The sequence below is a fragment of the Numenius arquata genome, chromosome 5, assembly GCF_964106895.1.
Source record: "Numenius arquata chromosome 5, bNumArq3.hap1.1, whole genome shotgun sequence".
Lineage (NCBI taxonomy): Eukaryota > Metazoa > Chordata > Aves > Charadriiformes > Scolopacidae > Numenius > Numenius arquata.
This window is the reverse complement of record NC_133580.1, coordinates 20,818,210-20,832,364: the sequence shown is the minus strand read 5'-3', so window position 1 is coordinate 20,832,364 and position 14,155 is coordinate 20,818,210. Positions and strand designations below refer to the sequence as shown.

General features: G+C 47.7%; 1 protein-coding gene across 3 annotated transcripts in view; it reads left to right on the top strand.

Annotated features, from left to right (window-relative positions):
* DOCK11 (dedicator of cytokinesis 11) overlaps nt 1–14,155 on the top strand; it is an 88,397-nt gene that overhangs the window by 47,611 nt on the left and 26,631 nt on the right. For 2 of the 3 annotated variants that reach the window (XM_074147481.1, XM_074147480.1), the window contains exons 25-34: nt 2,051–2,120; nt 2,198–2,323; nt 2,881–2,952; nt 4,075–4,221; nt 4,660–4,743; nt 5,165–5,276; nt 9,047–9,225; nt 11,357–11,473; nt 12,161–12,236; nt 12,783–12,886. In XM_074147481.1, coding sequence (XP_074003582.1) covers nt 2,051–2,120; nt 2,198–2,323; nt 2,881–2,952; nt 4,075–4,221; nt 4,660–4,743; nt 5,165–5,276; nt 9,047–9,225; nt 11,357–11,473; nt 12,161–12,236; nt 12,783–12,886 — 1,087 coding nt within the window. The remainder of the gene's footprint in view (nt 1–2,050; nt 2,121–2,197; nt 2,324–2,880; nt 2,953–4,074; nt 4,222–4,659; nt 4,744–5,164; nt 5,277–9,046; nt 9,226–11,356; nt 11,474–12,160; nt 12,237–12,782; nt 12,887–14,155) is intronic. The other variant, XM_074147482.1, reaches the window with a different exon arrangement.

The window sequence follows — 14,155 nt, the reverse complement described above, 5'->3', positions numbered from 1 at the left end:
GAGCTGCATGGGGAAAAATGCAGTATTTTAAAGATACTCCCGCTTTGTTTTTCAAAAGAAAAAGGATTTGCTGATGGGGGTGGCTCTAGAAGCCGAGTTATTGGCGTGTTGAGAGGTTCCAGAGTGTCCCAGCCGCAGGCAGCAGATGAGATTTCCTTGCAGGAGTGGTGCCCTGGTCCCATCCCTGCACACCAGCCCCCCGTCTCAGCAGTACTGCTAGAATCCCGCCAGAGCTGGCTGCTGCGGAAGCAGCCGGTGTGTCCCTGCGGGCTCAGAAGCAGCCATGGCTTGTGCAGCGATGCTCGGCCGGGCCCGCAGCCCCAAGAGGGCAGCACCGGCCAGGGCCTGGGCCAGCTTCTGCTGCCGGCAGCCTTCTGCAGGGCCCGAAGGCAGCAAAAGGACCTTTCCTGGCTAGCTGGGGCCATGACACCCCTAAACTGATGGATGCATTGAAACATCCATCTTCCTCCCATGGTTCTCCCTCTGTGAAGTGCTGCAGTGCAAAGGGGGATGCTAGGTACTGCTCCGTGGAGATCGTCTGACTCTAGGATATACCATGTGTCCGGGTACCCAAAGCATCTCGCTGCCATGAAACTGGAGGTTGGAGGCTGAGCCTTGGTCCCCAGGGGTGCAGGACTTGAGCCCTGGTTCCCCAGGGACGTGAGGCATGAGCCCTGGTTCCCCAGGGATGCGGAGCCCATCGCAATCACCATCCTGCGCCATGTGGTGCAGGTCGTGGGGACTCCCCCTGTGTGGAGCACTGTAATCCCACTCTGCTTGAATCACCAGAGGGCAAGGACAGTGGGACAAGTGACCCCAGCTACCTGCTGGGTGACCAGCTCCCACCTTCACTTCCAGAGAGTTTTTCAAAACTTGGCCCGATGCTTTCCAGTTTGTCAATAGCTTTCTGTTTAATGACAACTTTTTTCTCATCCAGACTTTCAGAGTGGAATTTAAAACCCAATTTATCTGATAAATGGCTTGTAAACTCCTCCCTGTGGTTTGGCCTATGGGGCCTGTGACAATGTGCAATAGTTTGTTGTTCCCTCTGGCTGGGACTGGAATGTAAATCCCCAACACTGGCTGGGGAAACCAGGCACTTTCTGCCTTCAGCAGCAGCCTGGAGTGCTTTCAGAGGGCTGGCATGTTGTCCAGGGTCTGTCTGTCCCCAGTGAACTGCAAGGCAACAGCCCGAAAATAATCCAGTGCATGTAATAAGGAGCATATGATGTAAATTCAGTAAAAAAGAGCCTTCCAGAATTAATAAAATTCAGGGGATGCAGGAAGGTATCAGAGTACAACAATGATGGAGATGTTTTTTCCCTGCTTCTCAGAAGAGATTCTGTGGGGGTGTTTGTGTTCATTTTGCAGACTTGATGTAGTAGTATCTATTTCTTCATTTGTCACTTGTGTTATCATTAGGAAAGGGCTCCTAGTGAGGACAGACTCAGCATGTGATAAGCCATACAGGGTGGGTGAATCCGTAGCATGGGCAGGAAGGGCAGGGGGCCTGATCTCCATGTAGCAGGTCCGTGGATACAGCCGGAGAGAACTGGGTGCAGAGCAGATTAACTTAATATTTTTGTTTTCGACTCGGATATCTGACACCTGAGCATTGTTCAGGTGCCTAATGCTCACTGCAAAGTAAACTTAAGTAGGAGCAAGCTTTAATCCTGGCATGCACGGAGGCCAGGGAATAGGGTATGTCCCCTGCAGAGAAGTGCTCCACCTCACCTCCTCATGCTGGAGCCTCCAGCATTGAAGGCAGCCGGTCTGGGCAACGCCTGGTCCAGCACCGGAATGGAGAAGAGGCTTTGGTCACCTCAGCTCCGAGTGCTCTGTCGAGGAGCCGTGTGGTGGCAAGGATGGTGCAGCCTCAGGAGCTGTGAGGGATGCTGGCCTGCAGAGGCTGGCTCTCTTTGTATCTGCCCATGCCAGCAGTGAGGCTTTTGAGGTTGAGCAGGATAGGACACACATGGTGTCTGCTTTCATGAGCCGGAGGAACTTGCCCTCGCGTTGCGTGCTGAACACAAACCACGTTTGTCCCCAGGGTTCTTCTGCACATTGTGTCCAAGTGCCATGAAGAAGGTCTAGACCACTACTTGCGCTCCTTCATAAAGGTCAGTCGTGACACACCGCTCTGCAAAGCTCCCTGCTGGGAGCAGGCATGCTGCTGACACTGTTCCTCTTGCCTCAGTACGTCTTCCGAGCTGAGAAACCCAGTGTCGCACAGGCGAAGATGACCCATGAAATCCTGGTCCTTTCCATGGCCACGATCCTGAAGCAGTCGGCAGATTTTCTAGCCATCAATAAGCTGCTCAAGGTGAAGTACTGGCAGTACTTGGCTGCCAAGGGTGGAGGGGAGGAAAAGGGGGTCTGGTATAAAGCCCAACAGTTTCACCCATCCAAACCCAAACCTTAGCAGGAGCAAAGCTACCAGGGCAGCTCCTCACATCCGAGTCCTTGAGGTTCTCCCCTTACAAGAGGGTCGATTTCTGGCAGGGAACCTGGCTGTGTTAATGGCAGAACACAGCAAAGGGCTTTTCCTTTTGCCAGTTTGGTCTATTTTTTTCAAGTCACACGTGAGGGGTGGCTCACGGGAGGCAGATTGAGTCTGCCTCTCTAGGTCTTTGCAGGGCTTGCGCCCCAAACTCTGCGGGGTGCGTTGGGGTGCGGAGGGGATGGAGCTGTTCCCACCCCAAGGCTGGCAGGACTCCTCTCGGTAGCAAAGGCACCCCTGCCAAGTGAGCTGTGCCAGCACAGCCCGGCTTACAAATGTCATTCAAATGCGAGCTCTCCCTCCCACACTGCTGCTTCCCCGCGCAGTCAAACATCTTCAGTCCTGCTGAGAAAAGTAACAATGTCCTTTCTTCATTCTAGTACTCATGGTTTTTCTTTGAAGCACTGGCGAAGTCAATGGCAATGTACTTACTGGAAGAAAACAAAATCAAGGTAAAAACAAATTTGTTCCATGCTGCATCACAGAGCTATCACAAACGAACTCTCCTCCAAAAGTTTTTCTAAAAAACTCTTTATTTAAAAACACCCCGACAAGCTGAACAGCTAGCCAGAGCTTTCCTTTTTTTCCACTTTACTTTTCCTTTTTCCTCTTTTCCCTCTCAATTGTAATTCAAAAATTCCAGATCTCCTTACGGCTCATGCAGCCCCCTTCTCTGCAGTTTCAGCCAGTGCTTTCTTTGTGCTGGTCTTTAAGTAGGAAACATGTTGTGGTTTTGACCAGATTGACCGATCAGAACGACAGATGGCCCCTTCCTCCCCCCTCTAAGGAAAAGACAGGAGAGGAAGAGATAGAAGAGATTTATGAGTTTAGAAAAAACTAAACTACTTTAATGAAAATATTAATAAATAATGAAATAATAAATAATAAGAATAAAAGAAAAAAAAAAGGAAAAAAAGTATACAGTATATACAAAACCGTCTCAAGCTCCCAGGATGACGATCACCTCACCAGCAGGCACAGGGGAAAGTCCCAGGCTGGACTCGGTGACAGACAGGAGCTGGATTCCAGATCTGGAGTCAGGAACACATGTATTGGGATCAAAGGCAGACAAACAGACAGGGTCCTCCTCAGACATTGGCCATTGAAGGAAGAGAGTTGACCCTTTGATCCCTCAGCTTTTACACTGAGCATGATGCAGATGGGATGGAATACCCTGTTGGTCAGGTTTGGGTCACCTCTCCTGTCCGTTCCTCCCCGCAGGTGGGACCCCTCTACGCTTTTCCGCTTCCAACCCTCCAACGGGGCAAATAACAAATTTCCCTGCCCTTGGTTGTTACAGCAATAAGTATAAGCAAGGGCCTCTCTGCTCACCATCCCTTGGTCTAATCAGGTCTTACCACTGTGAGAGTGAGCAGTTTCTGAACAACATGCTGTTAATTTCAGAGTTTAGTTAGTTAGAAGAGGCCCAGCTGAAAAAGTGAAATTACTGAACAGAAAATTAGTTCTGTTTTACCTCAAACCAGGACAAAACAACATAAACAAGTGCTAAAGGGAAGCTGTGCCTGTGCTCGGCTCTCTCCAGCGCTGAGTGCAGGATGTGCTTTTGGTTCCAGCTGCCCAGAGGCCAGAGGTTCCCCGACTCCTACCAGCACGCCCTGCATTCGCTGCTGCTCGCCATCATTCCTCACGTCACCATTCGCTACAACGAAATCCCCGAAGAGTCCAGGAATGTCAACTTTAGCTTGGCTAACTTCCTGAAGGTCAGCAGTTTCTTTCCTTCTCCCAGGCTTTTGTCAGAAAAAAACCCGCCAAACAATTAGAAATGAGCAGCAAGCAAACAAATGTGTTTGCACATTATCATCTCTTTGGTTTCTTCAATGATGAAAACTCTGGAGGGGATTATCTTTCCTAGGAAAGAAACTTTCTCTTTCCAAGAAAAAGACTGTGATACACTATATGTTATCTAGGGGTTTCAGTCATGTTCAAAACCTCTCATTTTAAATATTTCTGTTGGCCACTGAAGATTTAAGTGAAGTCATCCAAAAAATTGCAGAGAAACAGGATCAAGTAGGTTTTGGAAAGCGGGCAGAAGCCGAGAGGATCAAATCTGGCTGCTGGTAGGATAGTAGTATGGAGATGATTTAGGATGAAATCTTTTCTTTTCAATGCTTGATCACATGTTGCTGTTTTTTCTCCAGCGTTGTTTGACTTTTATGGACAGAGGATTTGTTTTTAACTTGATAAATGATTACATTTCTGGATTCAGCCCAAAAGACCCTAAGGTAAGCAGTATGGTTCTTGGAAGTTGGTTTGCAGTTGTACCTATCTACATCAGTCAAAGCTCTGTAGTGATTATTTTATACAAGTCTTGGAGGCCTTTTAGATGCTGTTCCTGCAGAGTCCTCTGGAGGCAGAGACCTCTTTGACTGGGCCAAGAGCCTGAATGCAGCTAAGCTTTAAAGTAAAATAGTCAGAACTAAAGGAGAGGTTGCTCAATGGTCTGGATGAAAAAGGTAAAGAAGACCCAAATGACAGTTGCATGCAGTGACACTTAGGGGGAACAATACAAAAATTTGCCAGTTATTACTTCACCAAATGCTATTTAGACTCCCCAGTCCTTGTGCAACAAACACATTGAACTACAAGCAAATGAGTCAAGTTGAAAACATAGTTTTTGTTTATCTGTTGTTTTTTTTTTCTCAGCTGCTGGTTGAATACAAGTTTGAATTTCTTCAAACGATTTGCAATCACGAGCACTACATTCCTCTGAACTTACCAATGACCTTTTCCAAACCCAAGCTGCAGAGAGTTCAAGGTATGTCCTTTCTCAAGAGACTGACGGTAACTTTTGAGTCTTGATGGCTTCTGACCAGATGGAATTTGGTTTAGCGTCAAGGACATTTATGTCCTGGTTAGCCTGATTTACATTAACCTCAGAAAAAAACGCTGTTCTGGCAGGTTTAAATCATTTTGCTCCAGCATGGTATGCAATCAGTCTTTTCAGTGTTTCCTGTATTTCATAAAATCATAGAATAGTTTAGGTTGGACCGGACCTTAAAGATCATCCAGTGCCACCCCCTGCCCTGGGCAGGGACACCTCCCACCAGACCAGGTTGCTCAAAGCCCCTTCTAACCTGGCCTTGAACCCCTCCAGGGATGGGGCAGCCACAGCTTCTCTGGGTAACCTGGGCCAGGGTCTCACCGTCCTCACAGCAAAGAATTTCTTCCTGAGATCTCATCTTGATCTCCCCTCTTTCACTTTAAAACCATTCCCCCTCGTCCTATCACTACATGCCATTGTAAAAAATTTTTTTAAGTTTGCATGGGATTAACAATATCCGAAAGAAACTGCCCCTCTTTCAGTAAATACACAAATTGTACAAGTGTAATCCTTTGTTCCCACGAGCGGCAGCATCCCCTGAGAAGTAGGGAGTCTCACCAGTGGGTGCTGTAGAGAATGGAGATACAGAACAGGCTAAATTCACTGCTCCGCTGCCAGCTCTCTCTGCAGTCGCAGGAAGGTGGTTTAAGTTACCTTCTGCTTTCATTTTGAACAAGAGCATAGGGGTGCACGGCGTGTTCAAGCTTGTACTCAAACCTGGGCTGAAGGCAGCCAGCAGAGAGCTTGAGCCCGTGTACGTACCAAGGGCATAGTGCTGGCACAGCAGCCTGCCTCGCCGGCCACCCTACAGACATACCCTCCTTCCCTCTGGGTCCCGATTTCTCACCTGTGCTAGATAAATACAGTAAAGATTGCCAGGTTTGGCCAAGATAAATTCTGGAGAGGAGAGTGAGGTTTGGGATTCCCCCGTGTGAAAGCCCAGGGGATTTATGATTCTGCGATTTGTTCTGATGGAGGTAAGGGGATGTTTGGTTGTGCCTCAGGGTGCAGCCATACAAGTCCTAAAGTGATTCCACAGACATCCAGGTGGCAGAAGCAGCAGTAACTGTGAAGTTTCCCTTATTATGGTATGTTGCTGACCGCTCAGAGCTTTCTGGACCAGCTGCTAATCTCTTACATCATTTTGGGTGCTTGCCTGGCAGAGTTTAACAAACTGCACTGCTAGGAATGGCTGAGAAAAAGAAAAACACACCCACAGTGCCTCCCCGGTGCTTATCGGTGGCATGATAACATAAGGATGCTCTTTCTTGGTTAACATTCACCTTTGCATTGGCGATGGTTAAACTGAGAAGCTGTAAGAGCAGCTCATCCTTCCCCCTTTCTTTTACTCTGACTATGACCTACCCGCTGAGGTTTTATTTTTAAAATAGGTATTTTAAAATAGTGGTAGCAATTGTCATTCACGCACATCTCTTACAGAAGAGCTGCCTATCCTCAGGCAGCAGAAGTGCCTTTGCAGCCTGCCTGTGCTGGCCTGTGCTCTGCCTACCATGGTAGAGACATGTCGTGATGTGTCTCCACTGCAAACCTGTGTTTTTATGGCCGGACTCATGATTACAGGGCACAGGGGGATTACAGGGACATTAGACATGGGGAAGTATGATGTGCACATCACCAAGGAGATATCCTGCTGGCATGCCTCACCTCCTTATCCCCTTATTTGGGTGAAAAGAGGGGACATGCCCAGCCCACTCTGTTACTGGGAAAAGGAGGAATAGCCCTCAGGAAGGGGGACAAAGAAGTCTTCTGCAGCAGAAATGGGTGCAGGCAGAGCACATCCCTGTGACCGCATCCTGCTGAGTTGGAGCGTTGCATCTTGGAGCGGTTTCTCTGAAACCTCTCAACTACTGGTTGGTAGTAGTTGGTTGGTTCAAGTTGGTTGGTTCAACTCAAAGGCTGGTTGCTGGTCTGCGTCCCTGTGGCCTGTCCTGGGGGACACGTGTGTTCCATCAGCCAGCGTGAACCCCCGAGCCTTTCCTCACAGCCAGCAGCACAGAACTGGTTTTGCAATCTTGTGATCGCAAAGAACCCAAGAGATTGACAGAAGCTGGGAGTTAAGCAATAGCCTTACAAATAATATTAAACCATGGTCTCCAAGATCTAGGGCATTACTTATTCCTGTTTACCTTTGCTGTCTTTTTATTTGTCCCTTTTCTTTTTACAAACAAATTAGATTTTTTTTCATTTGCTGTGGAACGGTTCACCTCAGTAGGTAGGTCCAGCTGGGATGACTGAATCCTCTAATGTCAAATTAAATACACAGCTTCCAATCAATTAGTTTGCATCCAATTGAAATAACCATGATGTGTGACACTTAGGCATTTGCTAACATGACTAACAATGAAAGCTAGATAACGCTGCAGATTGCTTTCTCTTTCCTCTGAATCAGGCTTTCACAAACCAGTGAATGCTTAAAAAATAGCTTTTGCAGCCAGAGAGCTGTTGGAACCCTCTGGCTGGGATTTTCAAAGCTGTGTGGATGCACCCTGTCTTACCACAGAAAAACTTCCACACCGGTGGGATTTTAAAAAAAAAAAAGAAAAAAGAAGTCTGAGCTGAGCACACAGCATTTGTACCCTTTGGGGGAAGAACGCGCAGCTTTGGGGTCACCTCTCTGGGAGGCTTAGTGCCAAAGTGCAGCAGTCAGACAGTGCCTGTCGCTGATGAGGCATATGGGCTGTCTGACGGAGATAACGGTGTCAGGGCAAGGTCATGGGTAGCAGCACACACACCCGGCACTGAAACCTCTGTTGCTTCTCAGCTGCGTTACCCAGGCACGTCACTGGGAACGATGCCTTCCCATTGTAGCAGCCGCTCCTTTGATCACAGTATATATGCGAGATGAAGGGTACAACTTAGGTTACCCAAGGTGATTAGGTACCAAGCTGCCTTTCTCCTGGCAGTCAGTGCAGCTTTGATATACACAGGAGCTGTGTTCAACATCTGCTGGTGGGAAGTTAAGGGAGTCCCACAGATCCTGGCAGGCAGCTCTCTGGAACCCTGCCCTGGCTCCCTGGTCGTTGCAGCAGGGCTGGGAAGCCTGGCCGTGTGAGCTGCTGGAGGATGCAGTAGTGGTCACTTGGCACCACATCCTTGTTTGCATCCCTCATCCCAGCAGGAGAATTTGCCTTTGCTGCGCTCTCTGCCCTGGGGAGAAGGAGTGCAGGTCTCACAGAGGATGTGGGACAAGCTGCAGAGGTGGCACTGCTGGTGCTGGGTGACTGTGGCAAACTCGCCACCTCCCCATCACCACCCTCACCGTGGAGGCTGGCACATCCGCTGCCTGGGCAGTTTGGGGATTTACAGGATAACTCCTGGTCAGGAGCAAGTCAGGCCCCAGCCTTTCCCCATTTCATCCATCTCTGACTTTACAGATTACTCTTTGGAGCGCTAAGCTTTGTAAAGCACCACACTGCAGAAATCCTTCTTTTAGCTGCTGCTGAAACAGTGGGGGCTGAAATTAATGATTAGCCTGGACTGGAAGATGCCAAGTTTTTTGATATGACTTAACTCAGTGGTGGAGAAAGCTGTAGTCAGCTCAGGCTTTACTGAAAGATCAGTGCGCTGGAGGAGGGAGCGATGAACTGTACTTGCAGACTGCCATGGCTTACATGACTCTTACGTTTGCTCTGAACTGATCCTCAGAACAGTTCCCTTAACCCTTGCCTTGTTTTTTCTTTCAGATGTAAATCTTGAATACAGTTTAACTGATGAGTATTGCAAGCATCATTTCCTGGTGGGGATGCTTCTCAGAGAAGTCTCTGTTGCCTTGCAGGACAACTACGATATCAGATATACAGCTATCTCAGTCTTAAAAAATCTCTTGATAAAGCATGCCTTTGACAACAGATACCAGCACAAGGTCAGACATATTTTGTTGACTTTTAAACATAATGTTCTTGAATTTTATGAAAAAAGCACACATCAGAATTTTAGATCTTGCATGGTGCACCAAGGGTATTCTCATTACTTTTTTAGGAAACTGTTGTAAGTAACTGATAGTTATGGCATAACAGTAATAGCTCTGAGAAATGATCTAGAAACACAAACAACGCACTCAAGATAACTGCAGTGCTCTTATTCATGCTGAGTATTTAGATTATAAAGCCCTGAGCCATTAAGGAATACGAGAATGTCATTAGTCAGGAGGCTGTTCAACAAAATTAAGCAATGTCAATGTTCTGCTGGTCTTGGGCCTAAATTAATATCCTGCAATAATATACTATAATTAGGAAACAGGGCTGATCTCTGTTACAAGTCAACTGCATGTTTTACTAATTAGTGACTCAGAGGAGAGGATCTGTGGAGTCTCATGAGATGCTGGATTTCCGCTGGGTAGCTCTCAGCTTTCTCTGGTCCGAGGCTCAGCGTGTGGTATCGCTGAGAGAGCCTGAAGATGGGCTTGTTTTCTTTCTGGTGCTGCTCCCCGCTGACCTTGTCCTTGAAAGTGCTGAGCTACCTGTGCAGATGCTGCCTGTCCTTGCCCTAGGCTGAAAGCATGCCTCTCTTCAGAGTTTAGCTCCTCACAGTGCTCCTGGTGTGCTGCATTCCTGAGTTTTATCTGGGAATGTGGATAGCCTCCTGAGCATGAAGGGTGGGAGAAGCGATCTGAATGTGCCCAGGGCTCCTGCGCTCTGTGTGGTCCCAGAGCCAGCTCCTCTCCCTTCTTTTCTTCTCTTCTCTCTTCCTCCTTCTCCTTCTCCTTCTCCTTCTCCTTCTCCTTCTCCTTCTCCTTCTCCTTCTCCTTCTCCTTCTCCTTCTCCTTCTCCTTCTCCTTCTCCTTCTCCTTCTCCTTCTCCTTCTCCTTCTCCTTCTCCTTCTTCTCTGCCTATTTGAAAGGGCTGAGCAGGAGGTGGGCTCACTTTTCTCTGCAGTGAGGATCCATGGTGACTTGCACGTCCTGGAAACAGAACTGCAGCCCATGGTAGTTGGCAAGACTTGACATTTCAGGGGAGATTTGCCAGCTCTCAGCCAAGCCTGGGTTGGAGGCAGCCTGTTTCTGCTCATCTGGGTGTCTGAAAACTCTCATACTGGTTCAGGAGCTGTTTCCTCCGCAGCACTCTCCTGCCTCCTCAGAAACACCACCTGTCTTAAAATTGTCCCACTGGATGTTTGTACATGTGTTGTGCTCTGGGCTGCATGACCAGGAACCGGCCTGGAGCCGGGCCAGGATGTGCAGCTGGTGTCCCAGCACACCAAAGCAAAACATCACACCACAGGCAGGACAGGCGGAGTCTGGCAAGGTCTGTGCTGCAGTCTCGCTCCCACCCAGGAAACCCTGGCTCCATCAGTGGCTGAGAGAGGGTTTTCTCACTCGTGAGCATTTTCAAGATTCTTTTGTCTTTTCTGATACTGAATCAAAAGAAAAATTGGATTCTTGTATCGGTCAAAGTGTACCATTCAATTTGCAAGCCTTAAATTTCTTTCTTTTTTTTTTTTAACTTTTCTGTCAAGTCCAGAATAATAATTTTTTAACCAAAAAAAATGGATATAAGAGAGCTTTGCATTTAGAAAGCATCTACCAGACCATTTTTGATCTGTATCACTTAATCCAAATTAATCTGTTCTTAAAAACTGTTTTAAGTAGAAGCATTTGCTATGGAGAATTCCTGACTGGAAGCAATTGCCAGCGCCAGGCGAGGACCAAATGGTTTTGTTTCATTACTCCTGCGTGTTGCACTTGAAAGCCAAGCCATGTGAGTGAAGTGCCAGTTAAAGAGTTAGGAAATGCAGAATTTAGTTTGTCACGCATCCTGTATGACTGGGAATGTTATTCAGCCCCCAAAATCCCTGAGTGCCCCAAGCTCACTGCTCGAAGGGTTACACCTGCCTGGCAGTTCTGGAAGTGGAGATGAGAAGCCAAACCCATGTCCTCAGACACTATATACAGTGTGTAAATATATATAGGTGTGTTTTGGCTCAAGAGTTTCCATTTTTCACTCCATTGAAAGCCTGGACTCTTACCTACGTATTTCTCCCCGTCTTTTTTTCAGAACCAGCAGGCAAAAATAGCCCAGCTCTACCTGCCACTGTTTGGGCTGCTCCTGGAGAACCTTCAGCGAGTGGCCAGCCGTGAGGCACTCTACTCCTGCGCTGCCGCCTCCAGCCCCGTGAGTAAACCCAGTGATGCCTCTTTGCCCTCTTCCTCGGTCCTCCTCTCCCCGCACACCCCGCTGCAGCCAGGCTCAGCTTTAGAAAAAAGCGTGGTTTTCTTCTCCCTAATGCGCTTGTTTCTTTTAATTTGGCTTTTCCTCTATGGCTTTGTTCTGTCTGAAGCGCTGGGTACAGCGGCGCTGCCCTTTTGCTTGCTATCATTTAATGTGTTTCTTGACGGTATGCCTAGTGCAATGTGGTGAGGTAAGTCCCTCCAAGTGCAATGAGTTGCAACAGGACTCAGCCTGGGACTCCAGCAGTTCTTCTGGGGAGTTTCCCACTAGCGAGAGGCTTGTGTGTGGTTCCCAGGCAGGCTTAGACTTGCAGACCAGGCTTTCCTCCTTGTTTGGGGCAAAACTACAACAACAAAAAAGACATTTGAAAAAAAAAAAAAACAACAAAATTTCAACTCAGATGTTGAAAAACAAAAGGGAAAAACTGCTATGACTTACTTTAATATGTTCTTCTGTTCTTTGCACTCCTCCCCAAGCCATTTCTCGCCTTGTTATAGAAGTAAGGAAATAGATTTTTTTCATCTGCATTTTAAAAGCTGCTCTACTTTGCTTTTTTTAGTCCATTATTCTCTTCTATAAGAGAATAGGTGTCATCTTCCATTTGTCACAAAAATCTCATATTCTTTACAGGCATCCAGGGATGAATTCATGTGCAATTTTGCATCCCCCTCAAATAGATCCAGCCTGATTGCAGACAAAGATCCAGGTAAATTAATTTTTCTAAGCTTTAACTTTCCCATTTATTTTGAAGGTAACTGTTACCAGTCCCAAAAAGCCAAAATCTGTTACCCAAAACCTGAAATAGCCACCTGCTAAAGGGCCTCTCAGAGTTTGTATGCTTTTGCCTGGATGTGGTGTCACCCCAACTGGCCTGTCCAGATTAATCAGCTTTTGACATGGGGCTTTGGCAGTCCCTGTCTGTGCTGTTGGAGTCACATCCTCCACTCTGTAGCCGTGATGCGCTGGGTGATGCGTGGTGCAAAGGGGTCACCATCCCTGGAGGTGTTTAAGAAACGTGTAGACATGGCACTTCAGGGCATGCTCTAGTGCCCGAGACTGTTGGTTTGTGTCTGTGGGTGGGTGTGGGGTGTGGTAGTGGGTGTGTTGTGGGAGGGTGTTTGTTTTGGTGTTTTTATTTTTGGTTTTGGTTTTTTTGGGGTTTTTTTTTTGTGGTTGGACTTGATGATCTCAAAGGTCCCTTCCAACCATGAAGATTCTGTGATTCTGTATTTGTGGGATTTGGGTTTTTCAGCCTGTGGAGCAGCACTTCCAAATGGCCATGTGATAAAGCGAGAGGACTCAAAAGGATCCCTGAACTCAGAGGGGGCAACCAGTTCCCCGGATCAGAGCGAAAATGTAACGTATCTGGGGCTAGAAAGGACAGTGCTCACTGCAGCAGTCTGTGAGCTAGCTGTGTTAAATAAGGGGGAGGGAAAAGGCATTCCCTGTGGTAATGCACTCAAAAGCTGACTTATAAGTATCTCTGTTTGGAAACAAATAGATTTGTTTAGCGGAGGAGGTCAGACTCACTGGTCTGGTATGCTTTGCCTCTTCAAACATCTCTGAGCCAAAAATATAACTGTTAACAAATTACTTACCAAAGATGAAAGGCAAAATCCATGGGGAAAATCTCTGCTCCCGTGGTGCATTTATCCGTACTCAGACGTGCTCTCTATGCATGGACGGGTCCCGCGCCGGGTCAGCGCCCAGCGCACAGTGCTGGGAACTGCTTTCCACACGTGGCTGGGAGGCAAAGCGCCGTGATGTGAGATGGCCAGCGACCGCTGACATGAGAGAAGACAAGGTATTTGTAGGAGAATAGGCACAGGCCAATAGTCACAGCCCTAAACTTGCCAAAGGTGACGGCGGTTGTACCACAACGAGCTCTGACCCCACCGTTCAGACAGGGTGTACTCTCCGTCTTGGCAGATTGCACGCATGGGAATCAGGAATTTGTGCAAACCAGCCCCTGGTTTTCCTCAGGGCACTTTCCAGATGCCTTGGTTTGACATGAATCAATGCATCTTTAAAAACTTTGGCCTTTAAAACAAGCCAGGCACGGATTATCTGGGCTGCTGCTGGCTGTGTCCTGACATGCTGAGGAGAGGTGGGGCCTTTCAGGCTCTCCCACGTGAATCACGAAGCTGCAAGACCAAGTATAGCCAAACTCTCGACTATCAAACTGTTCCTATTCCACACAGCTCTGAGCATATGCTTCAACCCTGCTGGCGGGATGTACTTTAGAAAGTGTTATTGCTCGCAGCTCAGCTCTTCCCCACAGCTAGGCATCCTCTTCCGAGCCCTTGAAGGTTCGTTTTTCAGAGTCATTGAAAAGAGCTTCTCTGTGAGGGAATGCAACGTCCACAAAACCATTTAAAAGCAGTGCCACGTGGCGGAGCACAGCTTTAACACTGCTCTACAGAGGTAGACACGTTGCTTATCGCCTGTTCCCCTGGAGCGAGTTGTGTGCTGACTTGATAGTTTGGCATGGTAAACAGAAAATCCTGGCTGTAGCACTGTATCTGCAACTCTGAACTGAATGTTTAATTCTGTTTTATTATGACTCACATCCACAGCCTATCCCAGAATAAACAACAAATAAGGTTAGCGGATCGCTCTCCAAAC